The 16,282-nt window shown below is 42.9% G+C and overlaps 1 protein-coding gene across 2 annotated transcripts in view; it reads right to left on the bottom strand.

Annotated features, from left to right (window-relative positions):
* LRIG2 (leucine rich repeats and immunoglobulin like domains 2) overlaps positions 1 to 16,282 on the bottom strand; it is a 123,682-nt gene that overhangs the window by 25,163 nt on the left and 82,237 nt on the right. For both annotated transcript variants that reach the window (XM_073587053.1, XM_073587052.1), the window contains exon 14: positions 3,125 to 3,406. In XM_073587053.1, the coding sequence (XP_073443154.1) occupies positions 3,125 to 3,406 (282 nt within the window). The remainder of the gene's footprint in view (positions 1 to 3,124; positions 3,407 to 16,282) is intronic.

Below are 16,282 nucleotides of genomic sequence, written 5' to 3'. Positions count from 1 at the left end.
TGAATCTCCATAAGGGCACGCACTGTGCTCTGCAAGGATTTGCTGGTTTCTGAGCTATTGTAGAATTTACAATAGATATCTCTCGTGTAATGTAAGTGATATATTTGGCATTGTACTATACCTATATTTCTTTGCCGTATCGGAATCATGAATTGTGGTACGTGTTAAAGGGGCCCACTGAGACACTTTCGCCCGGGGCCCACAAAAACCTGGAGCCGGCCCTGGGTGTAGGTCCACAGTGTTTTATCAAGACCAAAGTCAGCGCAGCCGTCTACCAGGAAATTTTAGAGCACTTCATGCTCCCCCTTGCTGACAAGCTTTTTGGAGATTAAAAATTTCAGTCTCCAGCAGGACTTGGCACCTGTCCACACTGCCAAAATTACCAATACCTGGTTTATAAACAGTATCACTGTGCTTGATTGTCCAGCAAACTCGCCTGACATTAACCCCATAGAGAATTTATGGAGTATTGTTAAGAGGAAGATTAGAGACACCAGACCCAACAATGCAGACGAGCTGAAGGCTGCTATCAAGCAACTTGGGCTTCCATAACACCTCAGCAGTGCCACAGGCTGATCGCCTCCATGCCACTCCGCATTGATGCAGTAATTGAGGCCAAACGAGCCCTGACTAAGTATTGAGTGCATTTACTGAACAAACATTTCAGTAAGCCAACATTTCGGATCTTAAAATCATTTTTCAAGCTGGCGTTATAAAGTATCCTAATTTACTGAGATAATGACTTTTGGGCTTTCATTGGCTGTAAGCCATAATCATCAACATTAACAGAAAAACACTTGAAATACATCACTCTGTTTGTAATGACTACAATACAGTGGGGCAAAAAAGTATTTAGTCAGTCAGCAATAGTGCAAGTTCCACCACTTAAAAAGATGAGAGGCGTCTGTAATTTACATCATAGGTAGACCTCAACTATGGGAGACAAACAGAAAAAAAAATCCAGAAAATCACATTGTCTGTTTTTTTTTCATTTTATTTGCATATTATGGTGGAAAATAAGTATTTGGTCAGAAACAAGCAATCAAGATTTCTGGCTCTGACAGACCTGTAACTTCTTCTTTAAGAGTCTCCTCTTTCCTCCACTCATTACCTGTAGTAATGGCACCTGTTTAAACTTGTTATCAGTATAAAAAGACACCTGTGCACACCCTCAAACAGTCTGACTCCAAACTCCACTATGGTGAAGACCAAAGAGCTGTCAAAGGACACCAGAAACAAAATTGTAGCCCTGCACCAGGCTGGGAAGACTGAATCTGCAATAGCCAACCAGCTTGGAGTGAAGAAATCAACTGTGGGATCAATAATTAGAAAATGGAAGACATACAAGACCACTGATAATCTCCCTCGATCTGGTGCTCCACGCAAAATCCCACCCCGTGGGGTCAGAATGATCACAAGAACGGGGAGCAAAAATCCCAGAACCACGCGGGGGGACCTAGTGAATGAACTGCAGAGAGCTGGGACCAATGTAACAAGGCCTACCATAAGTAACACACTACGCCACCATGGACTCAGATCCTGCAGTGCCAGACGTGTCCCACTGCTTAAGCCTGTACATGTCCGGGCCCGTCTGAAGTTTGCTAGAGAGCATTTGGATGATCCAGAGGAGTTTTGGGAGAATGTCCTATGGTCTGATGAAACCAAACTGGAACTGTTTGGTAGAAACACAACTTGTCGTGTTTGGAGGAAAAAGAATACTGAGTTGCATCCATCAAACACCATACCTACTGTTAAGCATGGTGGTGGAAACATCATGCTTTGGGGCTGTTTCTCTGCAAAGTGGCCAGGACGACTGATCCGGGTACATGAAAGAATAAATGGGGCCATGTATCGTGAGATTTTGAGTGCAAACCTCCTTCCATCAGCAAGGGCATTGAAGATGAAACGTGGCTGGGTCTTTCAACATGACAATGATCCAAAGCACACCGCCAGGGCAACGAAGGAGTGGCTTCGTAAAAAGCATTTCAAGGTCCTGGAGTGGCCTAGCCAGTCTCCAGATCTCAACCCTATAGAAAACCTTTGGAGGGAGTTGAAAGTCCGTGTTGCCAAGCGAAAAGCCAAAAACATCACTGCTCTAGAGGAGATCTGCATGGAGGAATGGGCCAACATACCAACAACAGTGTGTGGCAACCTTGTGAAGACTTACAGAAAACGTTTGACCTCTGTCATTGCCAACAAAGGATATATCACAAAGTATTGAGATGAAATTTTGTTTCTGACCAAATACTTATTTTCCACCATAATATGCAAATAAAATGGAAAAAAAAACAGAATGTGATTTTCTGGATTTTTTTTTCTCAGTTTGTCTCCCATAGTTGAGGTCTACCTATGATGTAAATTACAGACGCCTATCATCTTTTTAAGTGGTGGAACTTGCACTATTGCTGACTGACTAAATACTTTTTTGCCCCACTGTATATGAGTATCAATTTTTGTATTGAAAAACTGAAATAAATTAACTTTTTGATAATATTCTAATTTGGTGAGATGCACCTGTATATGGCTGAACACATGATGTAAAGTAACTAATACCGACACTGTAGGCTCACAATGCAGACTTTTCAGTACAGATTAAAGGGGTTGTCCAGGCTTGCGGTTCAAGTCTACAATCACTTTATGCGACTGCAGACTTGTGAATCCTCCAAGCGTGCCCAGTGCTCACTGTCAGGATTCTCTGGTGCCAGAAGAGTTACTACAAGTAGGCAATTTGCATACATGTGCTCACATGCTGACTAGACTTGTATTGAGAGAGGCCGGAAATGTGTAGTAGAAATGTGGCGGGAAGTATGCAAATTACATACTTGCGGTCACATGACTGCTGCTGCCAGCACTGGAGTATCCAGACAAGCGCGTTCTGTGAAGATTCACAAGTCTACAGTCACACTGAGTGACTTCAGATTTGAGCCCCAAGCCTGGACAACCCCTTAAATATATAATCTTGTTAATGGCAACATTTAATCATGCTTCCAGTTCTGAGATGCACGTTTAATTAATCTACAAGATAAAATCTATAAATTGTGTCTCACAATGTACCATATGGCTAGATTAAGAATTAGCAAAAGTAAATTGGTTTGCCCATGTATTGAACAAACATTTTACTTACCCAATACGGTCAGTGTCACATTGGTAGATATACTGCCTGCCGCATTTTGTGCCATGCAGCTATAAAGCCCCATATCTTCAATTTTGACATTGACAATGAAGAGGACTTCATCCTCTGGCATAACATGCATGCGGCGCTCTCGAGCTGCAGGGAAATCTGTTCCACCATCCTTCTGCCATGCGATCTGTGGAGGTGGGTGACCTTCTGCTGCACACTCCAAACGTGCCATGGCACCAGTGCGGATTGTCAAGTCCATTGGAGTTTTAAGAAACGAGGGCATTTCTGTGAAAAGGGGTATGAAAAAAAATATGTGGCAGTATGTAGATTAAATAACTGTAATAAATGTTAGTTATCCAAAGTCTATTACTGAACTCTACTGCTAACCTCTTCCATTAACTCCTTTACCCCCAAGGGTGGTTTGCACGTTCATGACCGGGCCAATTTTTACAATTCTGACCACTGTTCCTTTATGAGGTAGTAACTCTGGAACGCGTCCAAGGATCCCACTGATTCCCACATTGTTTTCTCGTGACATATTGTACTTCATATGTTAGTGGTAAAATTTCATTCATATAACTTGCGTTTGTGAAAAAAAAAAACGGAAATTTGGCGAAAATTTCGCAATTTTCCAACTTTGAATTTTTATGCCCTTAAGTCACAGAGATGGCACACAAAAAACTTAAGTAACATTTCCCACATGTTTACTTTACATCAGCACAATTTTGGAACCAAAAGTTTTTTTGTTAGGAAGTTATAAGGGTTAAAAGTTGACCAGCAATTTCTCATTTTTGCAACACCATTTTATTTTTACGGACCACATCACATTTGAAGTCATTTTGAGGGGTCTACAGTATATGATAGAAAATACCCAAAAGTGACACCATTCTAAAAACTGCACCCCTCAAGGTGCTCAAAACCACATTCAAGAAGTTTATTAACCCTTCAGGTGCTTCACAGGAATTTTTTGAATGTTTTAAAAAAAAAAAAAACATACTAACATTTAACTTTTTTACAAAAAAATTACTTCGGGTAACAGGAGAAATTGGACTGCAAAAGTTATTGTGCAATTTGTCCTGAGTACGCTGATACCTGATATGTTGGGGGGGAACCACGGTTTCCGCGCATGACAGAGCCCAGAAGGGAAGGAGCGTCGTTTCAATCCAAAATTGGCTGGAATTCAGATCGGACGCCAAGTCACGTTTGGAGAGCCCCTGATGTGCCTAAACAGTGGAAACCCCCCACAAGTGAACCCATTTTGGAAACTAGACCCCCCAAGGAACTTAGATATGTAGTGAGAATTTTGAACCCACAAGGGCTTCACAAAAGTTTATAACGTACAGCCGTACAATTAAAAAATGCTATTTTTTCCACAAAAATGATCTTTTCACCCTCAATTTTTATTTTCCCAAGGGTAACAGGACCCTAAACATTATTGTGCAATTTGTCCTGAGCACGCCGATACCCCACATGTCAGGGTAAACCACTATTTGGGCGCATGGCAGAGCTCGGAATGAAAGCAGCGCCATTTGACTTTTTGGCTGGAATTGGGATTGGATGCCATGCCGCTTTTGGAAAGCCCCTGATGTGCCTAAACAGCGGAAACCCCCCACAAATTACACCATTTTGGAAACTAGACCCCCCCAAGGAACTTATCTAGATGTGTGGTGAGAACTTTAAACCCCCAAGGGCTTCACAGAAGTTTATAACTCCCAGGCGTGAAAATAAAAAAAAAAACATTTTTTCCACAAACATGATCATTTAGTCCCCAATTTTTTTTTTTTTCCCCAAGGGTAACAGGAGAAATTGGATCCCAAAATTTGTGGTCCAATTTGTCCAGAGTGCGCCGATACCCCATATGTGGGAGAAAACTACTGTATGGGCACATGTCGGGGCTTGGAAGGCAAGTAGTAACATTTTGGAATGCAGACTTTGATGGAATGGTCTGCGGGTGTCATGTTGCCTTTGGAGAGCCCCTGATGTACATAAACAGTGGAAACCCCCCCACAAATGACCCCATTTTGGAAACTAGACCCCCTAAGGAACCTATCTAGATGTGTCGTGAGGACTTTGAACTCCCCAGTGCTTCACAGAAGTTTATAACGCACGGGCGTGAAAATAAAAAAAAAAATCATTTTTTCCACAAACATGATCTTTTAGTCACCAATTTTTCATTTTCCAAAGGGTAACAGAAGAAATTGGACCCCAAAAGTTGTTTTGCAATTTGTCCTGAGTAGGCTGATACCCCATACTTGGGGGTAAAACACTGGGTGCATGGCAGAGCTTGGAAGGGAAGGAGCACGCAGAATTGGCTGGAATTGAGATCAGACGCCATGTTGCCTTTGGAGAGCACCTGATGTGCCCAAACAGTGGAAACCCCCAATTCTAACTCCAACCCCTAACCCTAATCTCAGCCCTAACCCTACCCCTAGCTCTAATGGGAAAATGGAAATAAATACATTTTTTTAATTTCATTATTTTTCCCTAACTAAGGGGGTGATAATGGGGGGTTTGATTTACTATTTATGGTGGGTTTTTATATTTGGCAGCGGTCGCACTCTAAAAGACGCTTTTTATTGTGAAAATAGTTTTTGCATCACCACATATTGAGAGCTATAATTTTTCCATATTTTGACCCACCGAGTCATGTGAGGTCTTATTTTTTGCGGGACGAGTTGACATTTTTATTGGTATCATTTTCAGGCATGTTACATCTTTTGATCGCTTTTTATTCAGATTTTTGGGACGCAGAATGAACAAAAACCAGCTTTTCAAGAATTTCTTTAGGGGGGTGCGTTTACACCGTTCCGCGTGCGGTAAAATTTATAAAGCGGTTTTAGTCTTCGGGTCAATACGATTACAGTGATACCTCATTTATGTCTTTTTTTATGTTTTGGCGCTTTTATGCAATGAAAACAATTTTATATAAAAAATTATTTTTGCATTGCTTTACTCTGCAAGCTACAACTTTATTTTTTCGCTGATGACGCTGTGTGGCGGCTTGATTTTCGCGGGACAAGATGACGTTTTCAGCAGTACCATGGTTATTTATATCCGTCTTTTTGATCACGCGTTATTGCACTTTTTGTTCGGCGGTATGATAATAAAGCATTATTTTTTGCTTTGTTTTTCATTTATATTTTTTAAGGGGTTCGCTAAAGGGGTTAACTAATGGGACAGTTTTACAGGGCGGGTCGTTACGGACGCGGCGATACTAAATGTGTGTACTTTTTTATTTCCAAAAAATTAGGGAATATTTTTTGTTTAATTTAGCGATTTTTTATAAATTATTTTCACACTTTTTTTTTTTTTTTTTAACTATTACACTGTCCCAGGGGGGACATCACTGTCATGTGTGAGATCACTGATCTGACACAACACAGATCGCTGTGACAGATCAGCGATCTGACACAGGCACTGCAGCAGGCTTCCTCATGCCTGCGCTTTGCAGGCAGTGAGGAAGCCGGCTCCCTGCAGGTCCCCGCCGCCATATTGGATCCGGTGACCTGCAGGGAAGGAGGCCGCGCTGCTGCGGGGGTCGCAGGGAAGCACGGAGGGAGCCCCCCCCCTGCCGATGATTCCCTAAACCCCCGGTACACTGCGATCATGTTTGATCGCAGTGTGCCAGGGGTTAACGTGCCGGGGGGCGGTTCATGACCACCCCTGACACATAGTGCTGGGTGTCAGCTGTGATAATCAGCTGAGACCCGGCTGCGATCAGCAGCGCTTCCCCCCATGAGCGCCGCTGATTGCTATGACGTACTATCCCGTCCATGGGCATAGGGGCCCGGGTCCCATGGACGGGATAGTACGTCAGATACGTTCCTAAACATAAAATTGTAAAAAATTTTGTAGCACCAACATATTCCACAGCACTTTACAATATTAGAGGGGATGTGAACAATAAAGACATTACAGAATAAGCATAGCCAATACCAAAAAGAGTGAGGGCTATGCTCACAAGCTTACAATCTATGAAGAAATAGGAGACACACGAAAGGTCAATGGTAACATTTGCTTATATTTAACAATATACTCAATAGGGTATGCACATAACGCTAGATGAACTTGTCGCCAGCATGTGTACAGTACAGACACAAAGGGATATTACATGCATGGAGTGTATGAACAGATGCTACATTGGTCATGATTTTGAAGAAAATTTTGCATGGGCCAATGGGTTAGTTAGATAAGTGAGGTGGGGGGAATAGGCCAGTCTAAAGAAATTAATATAATTGTCCATGGTAGTGCACATTCCAAAGAACTGGCGAAGCACGCGAGAAGTCTTGGAGATGGGAATGGGTTGTTCGGATTATTGAGAATTTTAGTTTTAAGTTACAGTATTAGCAGAACGGAAGGTGCAGGTAGGGTGGTAGATAAACAAGGAAGGAGATATATTGGGGTGCTTAACCAAGGAACGCTCTGTCGGGGGGACAGTGACAAGTTTATATTGAACATTGGATAGCCAACCAGTGCAACGACTGACACAGGGTAGAGGCATCGCTGTATTGGTTGGTGAGGAATATGATCCTCACTGATGCAATCAGAACAGATTGGAGAGGGGAGAGTTTAGTAAGGGAGGCAGATTAGTAGATAGTTGCAATAGTTCAGAAAAGAATGATTAAGAGCAACAGTAAGATTTAGCAGAGTAAAAAGTAAGAAAAGGTCTAATTCTAGATGTTTATGAGGTGCAGGTGGCATGAGCGGGTGAGTGATCGAATGTGGGAGTTTAGGAAAGTTCTGAATCAAAGAGGACACCAAAACAGCGAGCATGTTGCTGGGGAGTAATGGTAGAAACACACATGGAAATGGCAATGTCAAGCATAGGTAGGTTAGTGGAGGGAGTCAACACAAGGAGTTCAGTTTTAGATACAGGGAGGACATAATGTTGGACAGTGGAAAGAATCACTGGTATTTTGTCGGGGGACAGTGACAAGTTTATATTGAACATTGGATAGCCAACCAGTGCAACGACTGACACAGGGTAGAGGCATCGCTGTATTGGTTGGTGAGGAATATGATCCTCACTGATGCAATCAGAACAGATTGGAGAGGGGAGAGTTTAGTAAGGGAGGCAGATTAGTAGATAGTTGCAATAGTTCAGAAAAGAATGATTAAGAGCAACAGTAAGATTTAGCAGAGTAAAAAGTAAGAAAAGGTCTAATTCTAGATGTTTATGAGGTGCAGGTGGCATGAGCGGGTGAGTGATCGAATGTGGGAGTTTAGGAAAGTTCTGAATCAAAGAGGACACCAAAACAGCGAGCATGTTGCTGGGGAGTAATGGTAGAAACACACATGGAAATGGCAATGTCAAGCATAGGTAGGTTAGTGGAGGGAGTCAACACAAGGAGTTCAGTTTTAGATACAGGGAGGACATAATGTTGGACAGTGGAAAGAATCACTGGTATTTTGTAGTAATGCAGAGTTAATGACAGGAGACGAGGAATATAGAATAGAACATGTGCTCCGTTATGAGTAGTTCTTCTCAGCTTAACATAGTAGAATTTGGCTGCAGAAACATGGTTGCATTTGACAATGGTCTGAAGCAGGGTTCCCCAACTCCAGTCCTCAAGGCCCATCAACAGATCATGTTTTCAGGATTTCCTTTGTATTGCATAGGTGAAGCAATTATCACCTGAGCAATACAAAGGAAATCCTGAAAACATGATCTGTTGGTGGGCCTTGAGGACTGGAGTTGGGGAACCCTGGTCTGGAGAGACGGTAGTCAGAGATTATCCTTGAAAAAAAGAATAGATTTGATGTATGGATACTTCTAGGCCAGACATTGCTCACTTTGAGTCTAAAGGGGAGCAAAAACCGAGAAACTGCGGTCTGCGAATGGAGTGCTTTTCCTTTTAGACAAGGTTATGGCAGTCGTGTGGCAAGTTTTTTTTTTTAAAAGGTTGGTATGGAGTTTTAAGACTGTACACTAGAGAGTGGCTTTGGAGACCACTAAAAATGGGAAGGAATAAAGGGAACTTGGCACAGTAAATTTACAGCCTGTTCTGCAAGCAGCATATTCTAGAAAGAAGGGGCTGTACATTAGGGTGCCAAGGAAAAGTGAACTATGCAAATTGTCAAGTCATACCCCTCAAATTTGTTCCTTTTGGCATAAGGATTCACCATGTAAAAAAATATGTTGACATTAAATTTAGATTTACCACTTGCTCAAGTGTGTCTGTATGTGTATAATATATATATATATATATATATATATATATATATATATATATATATATATATATATATATATATATATATATATATATACACACACACACACACACCCTCCATCCCATAGTCCCATGTCCATATATCCATCACACATCCTCCATCCCATAGTCACCTGCTCATATACCCAACATACCTATCCTCCATCCCATAGTCGAGTGCCCATATACTCAACATACATATCCTGCATCCCATAGTTGAGTGCCCATATACCCATCACACAACCTTCATCTCATAGTCCCATGCCCATATACCCATCATACATATCCTCCATCCCATAGTCCCGTGCCCATAGACCCATCATACATATCCACGATCCCATAGGCCCGTGCCCATAAACCCATCATACATATCCTCCATCCCATAGTCGAGTGCCCATATACCCATCACACATCCTCCATCCCATAGTCCCATGCCCATATACCCATCATACATATTCGCGATCCCATAGTCCCATGTCCATATACACATCATACATATTCGCCATCCCAGTCCCATGCCCATATACCCATCATACATATTCGCGATCCCATAGTCCCATGTCCATATACCCATCATACATATTCGCCATCCCATAGTCGAGTGCCCATATACCCATCACACATCCTTCATCTCATAGTCCCATGCCCATATACCCGTCATACATATCCTCATCCCATAGTCCAGTGCCCATATACCCATCACACAAACTCCATCCCATAGTCAACCATTATGACATCATAATGAGCGGCGGGGCTTGCAACCTATGACATCAGCGTGGCCATGGCAACCATTATGACATCATAATTAGGGGTGGGGCTTGATACACAATCCCATAGGCCCGTGCCCATATACCCATCATACATATCCTCCATCCCTTAGTCCCATGCCCATATACCCATCACACATCCTCCATCCCATAGTCCCATGCCCATATACCCATCATACATATTCGCGATCCCATAGTCCCATGTCCATATATCCATCATACATATTCACCATCCCATAGTCGAGTGCCCATATACCCATCACACATCCTTCATCTCACAGTCCCATGCCCATATACCCATCATACATATCCTCCATCCCATAGTCCCATGCCCATATACCCATCATACATATTCGCAATCCTATAGTCGAGTGCCCATATACCCACAGATCCTTCATCTCATAGTCCCATGCCCATATACCCGTCATATATATCCTCCATCCCATAGTCCTGTACCCATATACCCATCACACATCCTCCATCCCATAGTCCCATGCCCATATACCCATCACACATCCTCCATCCCATAGTCCCATGCCCATATACCCATCACACATCCTCCATCCCATAGTCCCATGCCCATATACCCATCACACATCCTCCATCCCATAGTCCCATGCCCATATAACCATCACACATCCTCCATCCCATAGTCCCATGCCCATATAACCATCACATCCTCCATCCCATAGTCCCATGCCCATATACCCATCACACATCCTCCATCCCATAGTCCCATGCCCATATAACCATCACACATCCTCCATCCCATAGTCCCATGCCCATATAACCATCACATCCTCCATCCCATAATCCCATGCCCATATACCCATCACACATCCTTCATCTCACAGTCCCATGCCCATATACCCATCATACATATCCTCCATCCCATAGTCCCATGCCCATATACCCATCATACATATTCGCAATCCTATAGTCGAGTGCCCATATACCCACAGATCCTTCATCTCATAGTCCCATGCCCATATACCCGTCATATATATCCTCCATCCCATAGTCCTGTGCCCATATACCCATCACACATCCTCCATCCCATAGTCCCATGCCCATATAACCATCACACATCCTCCATCCCATAGTCCCATGCCCATATACCCATCACACATCCTCCATCCCATAGTTCCATGCCCATATAACCATCACATCCTCCATCCCATAATCCCATGCCCATATACCCATCACACATCCTTCATCTCACAGTCCCATGCCCATATACCCATCATACATATCCTCCATCCCATAGTCCCATGCCCATATACCCATCATACATATTCGCAATCCTATAGTCGAGTGCCCATATACCCACAGATCCTTCATCTCATAGTCCCATGCCCATATACCCGTCATATATATCCTCCATCCCATAGTCCTGTGCCCATATACCCATCACACATCCTCCATCCCATAGTCCCATGCCCATATAACCATCACACATCCTCCATCCCATAATCCCATGCCCATATACCCATCACACATCCTCCATCCCATAGTCCCATGCCCATATAACCATCACACATCCTCCATCCCATAATCCCATGCCCATATACCCATCACACATCCTTCATCTCACAGTCCCATGCCCATATACCCATCATACATATCCTCCATCCCATAGTCCCATGCCCATATACCCATCATACATATTCGCAATCCTATAGTCGAGTGCCCATATACCCACAGATCCTTCATCTCATAGTCCCATGCCCATATACCCGTCATATATATCCTCCATCCCATAGTCCTGTGCCCATATACCCATCACACATCCTCCATCCCATAGTCCCATGCCCATATAACCATCACACATCCTCCATCCCATAATCCCATGCCCATATACCCATCACACATCCTCCATCCCATAGTCCCATGCCCATATAACCATCACACATCCTCCATCCCATAGTCCCATGCCCATATAACCATCACATCCTCCATCCCATAATCCCATGCCCATATACCCATCACACATCCTCCATCCCATAGTCCCATGCCCATATACCCATCATACATATTCGCCATCCTATAGTCGAGTGCCCATATACCCACAGATCCTTCATCTCATAGTCCCATGCCCATATACCCGTCATATATATCCTCCATCCCATAGTCCTGTGCCCATATACAAATTATGACATCATCATGGCATCCGTTATGACAAACGTCCCCATTGCAACCTATGATGAATCAGCGTCGCCATGGCAACCATTGTGACATCATAATGAAGGGCGGGGCTTGATGTGCACACACTTTTTCCCCATTACGTAGATAGGGGCAAAATTGTTTGGTGAATTGGAACGCGTGGGGTTAAAATTTCGCCTCACAACATAGCTTAGGACACGCTCAGGGTCCAGACGTGTGACCGTGCCAAATTTTATGGCTGTAGCTGCAACGGTGCGGATGCCTATCCCGGACATATACACACACACACACACACACACACACACACACACACACACACACACACACTTGAGCTTTATATATTAGATATACACACACACGTTTGGTATCGCCACGTTCAGAAACGCACAATCAAAATATAAAATCAATTACTCTGATCAGTAACCGGCATAACATAACGCGCGATATGCATGACAAATACTAAACAAACATTTAGAACTGCAACATGATGTGCCATTGAGCAGCCAGTAAATAACTAATCTTAAAAAAAGAAAATTATAAAATATCTGACCAAAAAGGAACAAAAGACCTTCAAAAACTTGCTACTTAATTTTTACCATGCATTTCCTTGACACCCTACTGTACATATTGATTATAGGTTTAAGGGAAAAAATTCAGATCTTGTATTTTATTTCTCCCTGTTACTGATTGGTAATGTGCGCATTTAAACACTTACTGGTCGCTGCCTTCTGTCGTTTGCAGCGCTGCTCTGTGTCTCTACTAGATCATGTGACCACAGCCATTTCTCGCTGGCTCACACTTAAGAGTTAGGCCAGGTTCACATTACGTTTAGCGTTGACGGGCTGGTTAAACGGTATAGCATAACGCGATCGCGTTATGCTATACCCGCTAGCGCTGATTCATCAGCGCTAGCAGTGGCAGAGCCTCAGATGCTGCAGCCCGCGTCCGAGGCTCCGTCACTGAATGATGGCACATCGCGAACACGTTCCACTTTACGGCAGGCGTCGCGATGTGCCCGACAATGGGGGTCTATGGCAGCGTTAACGGACTGCGTTACACCGCGGTGTAACACAGTCCATCTAACAGAGGGGCCTTATTTCAACATTCATTTATCACTGACCAGCTGTGGGTCTCCAGCACTATTAATGAGGCTATCAAGATTGGGTCAGGAGACCTGCAGACAGACCTTGTTATATGGATGTCTGAATGAGGCATAACTAAATATGAGCGTATTATTCTTAGTTTCAGGCATACATTGAGAAAGTGATCTCTAACGCAAAGTGGTAAGGCAGAAAACACATTGTGAGCCACTGAGCCACAACTGTGGTAATGTGATACAGAAGAGAGATCAAAACAGCGGTGGAAACGGCAGAAGATGGCAACGATTTTAATTCAATTACACACAAACTACTAGATGGCACCAAAAAAAAAAATATTTCATTTCCGTTTAAAAAATCACTACTTAGGAGTCGTGCTAATCTGTGATTGACAGCCATCTAAATACATCAATCATTAAAAAAACAACAACTCAGTTGTTCCGCACACTAGAACCCAATATTAGCAGCAATATAAAATCCATAAAATAAGTAATAAGAATCTTTTACTACACTTGTTATCAATTTGTTATTCTCAGACTGAACAGCATCTTTAAGGTGGTAAGACCACACTAAAGATTTCTAGGTTGTATATTAGGGTGATCTGTGATGCAAGTGAAGCCCCCGTCTCACATAGCGAGATCGCTGAAGAGTCACCGATTCTGTGACGCGCCAGCCATCTCGCTACATGTGACACGCAGCAGCGAGGGCCCAAAACCACCCCCCCGCTGGATATCGCTGATCGTGCTGGAATGTCCTGGGTCATTTTTTCATCGTGTCGTCGCTGTGTTTGACCCGACGAGCGACCTCGCTGACGACGCGGAACTCGGGGACGCAGGCTGGAATCGTTCAGAAAAGTTGCTGTGTGACAAAGTACAAACGACCGCCGAGGATCGCTGGATGGTTGCTGCGCCGATGAAGAGATCTGCCTGTTTGGCAGCTTACTAGCGACCATTTAGCGACGCACCAGCGATCCTTACTAGGTCGTATCTTTGTCGGGATCGCTGGTGCGTCGCTAAGTGAAACAGGACAATAAGTGTAGTAAACCCCAGCTGACGTGAGGCCTTGACCTCTTATACGTAAACTGATTTTTTTTATCTAAGGCACCTATCATTAGAAGATAGAAGGCGTAAAGAGCCAAAGTCTTTGCTACAGTAAATCATCACAAGGTTAATGTCATTACTCAAGTCCTTTACTGTGACATTTCCTCTTCAAATTATACACTCAACATGATGAAAAATGGAAATATATTTTCAAAATAATCTGATGTTCAGTACTTGAGCATGAATGCCATGTGCAGAAATACACGCACTTATTTGCTTTGGCATGCTATCAACAATGTTAAAATTGGTTGCCTGAGAAATGCTCTGCCATGATGAATGCACTTGTATGCAAACTTGGAGATGAAAGTAGATGTACACCCGTGCTGCCGAGAATCCAATATACAACAAGAGGCAGTTTTATTTAATGCATTTCAAGGTAATTATACCTCTTCATCAGGACAAACCACAATGACTTACTAGACATTGACCTTATATTTTGGTTTACTGCAAATGATACAGAACCATTTTTATACTGCATTTATGATTACAATAATTACCGTATTTTGTGGATTATAAGACGCAGCCCAAATATTGAGGTGAAAAACAGGAAAAAAACAAACTTTTTTTTAATAAAATGGTGGTGCTTCCTATAATTCATGCGTCTTATTGCTTTCCGGGGGTGGTGAAGCAGGGTCCCAGGGTCACTGCTGGTGGAGGCAAGAGTAGAGCATTGCTGCAGACCACTGGCTGGGATGAGGTGGTGTTCCGATGTGCGCCACTGCGGGTGTTTGGTAGTGTGGGGACTCTGCCGACATTTTGTGAAAGCCCAGAGTCCACGCACTTACAGGGTTTACTGTGCAGTGGACTCCGGGAAAATGGCTGCCGGGTCACGAGCAGAAGGAGATCTTTGTGCCAAGATCTCCATTTGCGCATGCGCTGCCCCGGCAGCCATTTTGCCTTCAGCAGCGACCCTGGGACCCTGCTCCACCGTGGCCGGTGAGGTATATCCGCATTATAAGACGCACACCCATTTTCCCCCAAAATTTTGGGAGAAAAAAAAGTGCATCTCAATCTGAAAAATATGGTGCTTTATAGGAGAAATGCAACTGTTTAATAAGGGGTCTTCAAATGTTTTTTGTATATAGACCTATATGACCTTATTATATCTATATAGGTCTTCATACGTTAGTAACCATATCAAGTATGCCATTGGATTTTACATTTCTTTATGTTATTTTTTTGTCTACCTCTTGTGGTCGGTTATTATAATTATCCACCTATGCCATTTACATTCATAGGGGGAATACTCTTATGGAGGAGGGAGGGGGACGTCTAGTCTCTTCCGCTCAGGAATTTATCAATTCTGTTTGACCTATTATATACATCACTGTGAAAGGTTTGCTGTTTTAGCAGACATTCTTGTTATTTATGTATATTGCCTTTGATAAGGGTTTAAAAACTATCATTTTTAAACATTTATCCAGTATATGATTTTCCTTTATTTCATTCTACTTCCCTATAAGAGTTATTATATTCATTGGATAGGCTCTAATTCTATTGCTGTCTTGGTCTGCACCATGAAAGCCTTTGAGAGTGGTGGCGTCATTGGACTGCAATCGCAAATGGAGCGGTCAGCAGTGGATCTTGATGATTTGCCCAAATGCATTCAGGGTGGAAGAACAATCTTTAGACAACCATTAATAACCTTACGGATAGCATACCAAGGTGTGTATGTGTGTTTGTATTTCTGTGGTGCTCATACACGATATACTGAATAAAATCAAGAGGTTTTGAATTTTTTATCTCCATTCCCCCATCATTTTCATATCATTATGTATCAACTTTGTGATTTTCATTACTTCCAGACTTTCCTTCTTCATAT

The sequence above is a fragment of the Dendrobates tinctorius genome, unplaced genomic scaffold, assembly GCF_039654945.1.
Source record: "Dendrobates tinctorius isolate UK_male_01 unplaced genomic scaffold, ASM3965494v1 ptg000098l, whole genome shotgun sequence".
Lineage (NCBI taxonomy): Eukaryota > Metazoa > Chordata > Amphibia > Anura > Dendrobatidae > Dendrobates > Dendrobates tinctorius.
The sequence above is the reverse complement of the archived record's forward strand: the minus strand, read 5'-3'. Positions and strand labels throughout refer to the sequence as shown.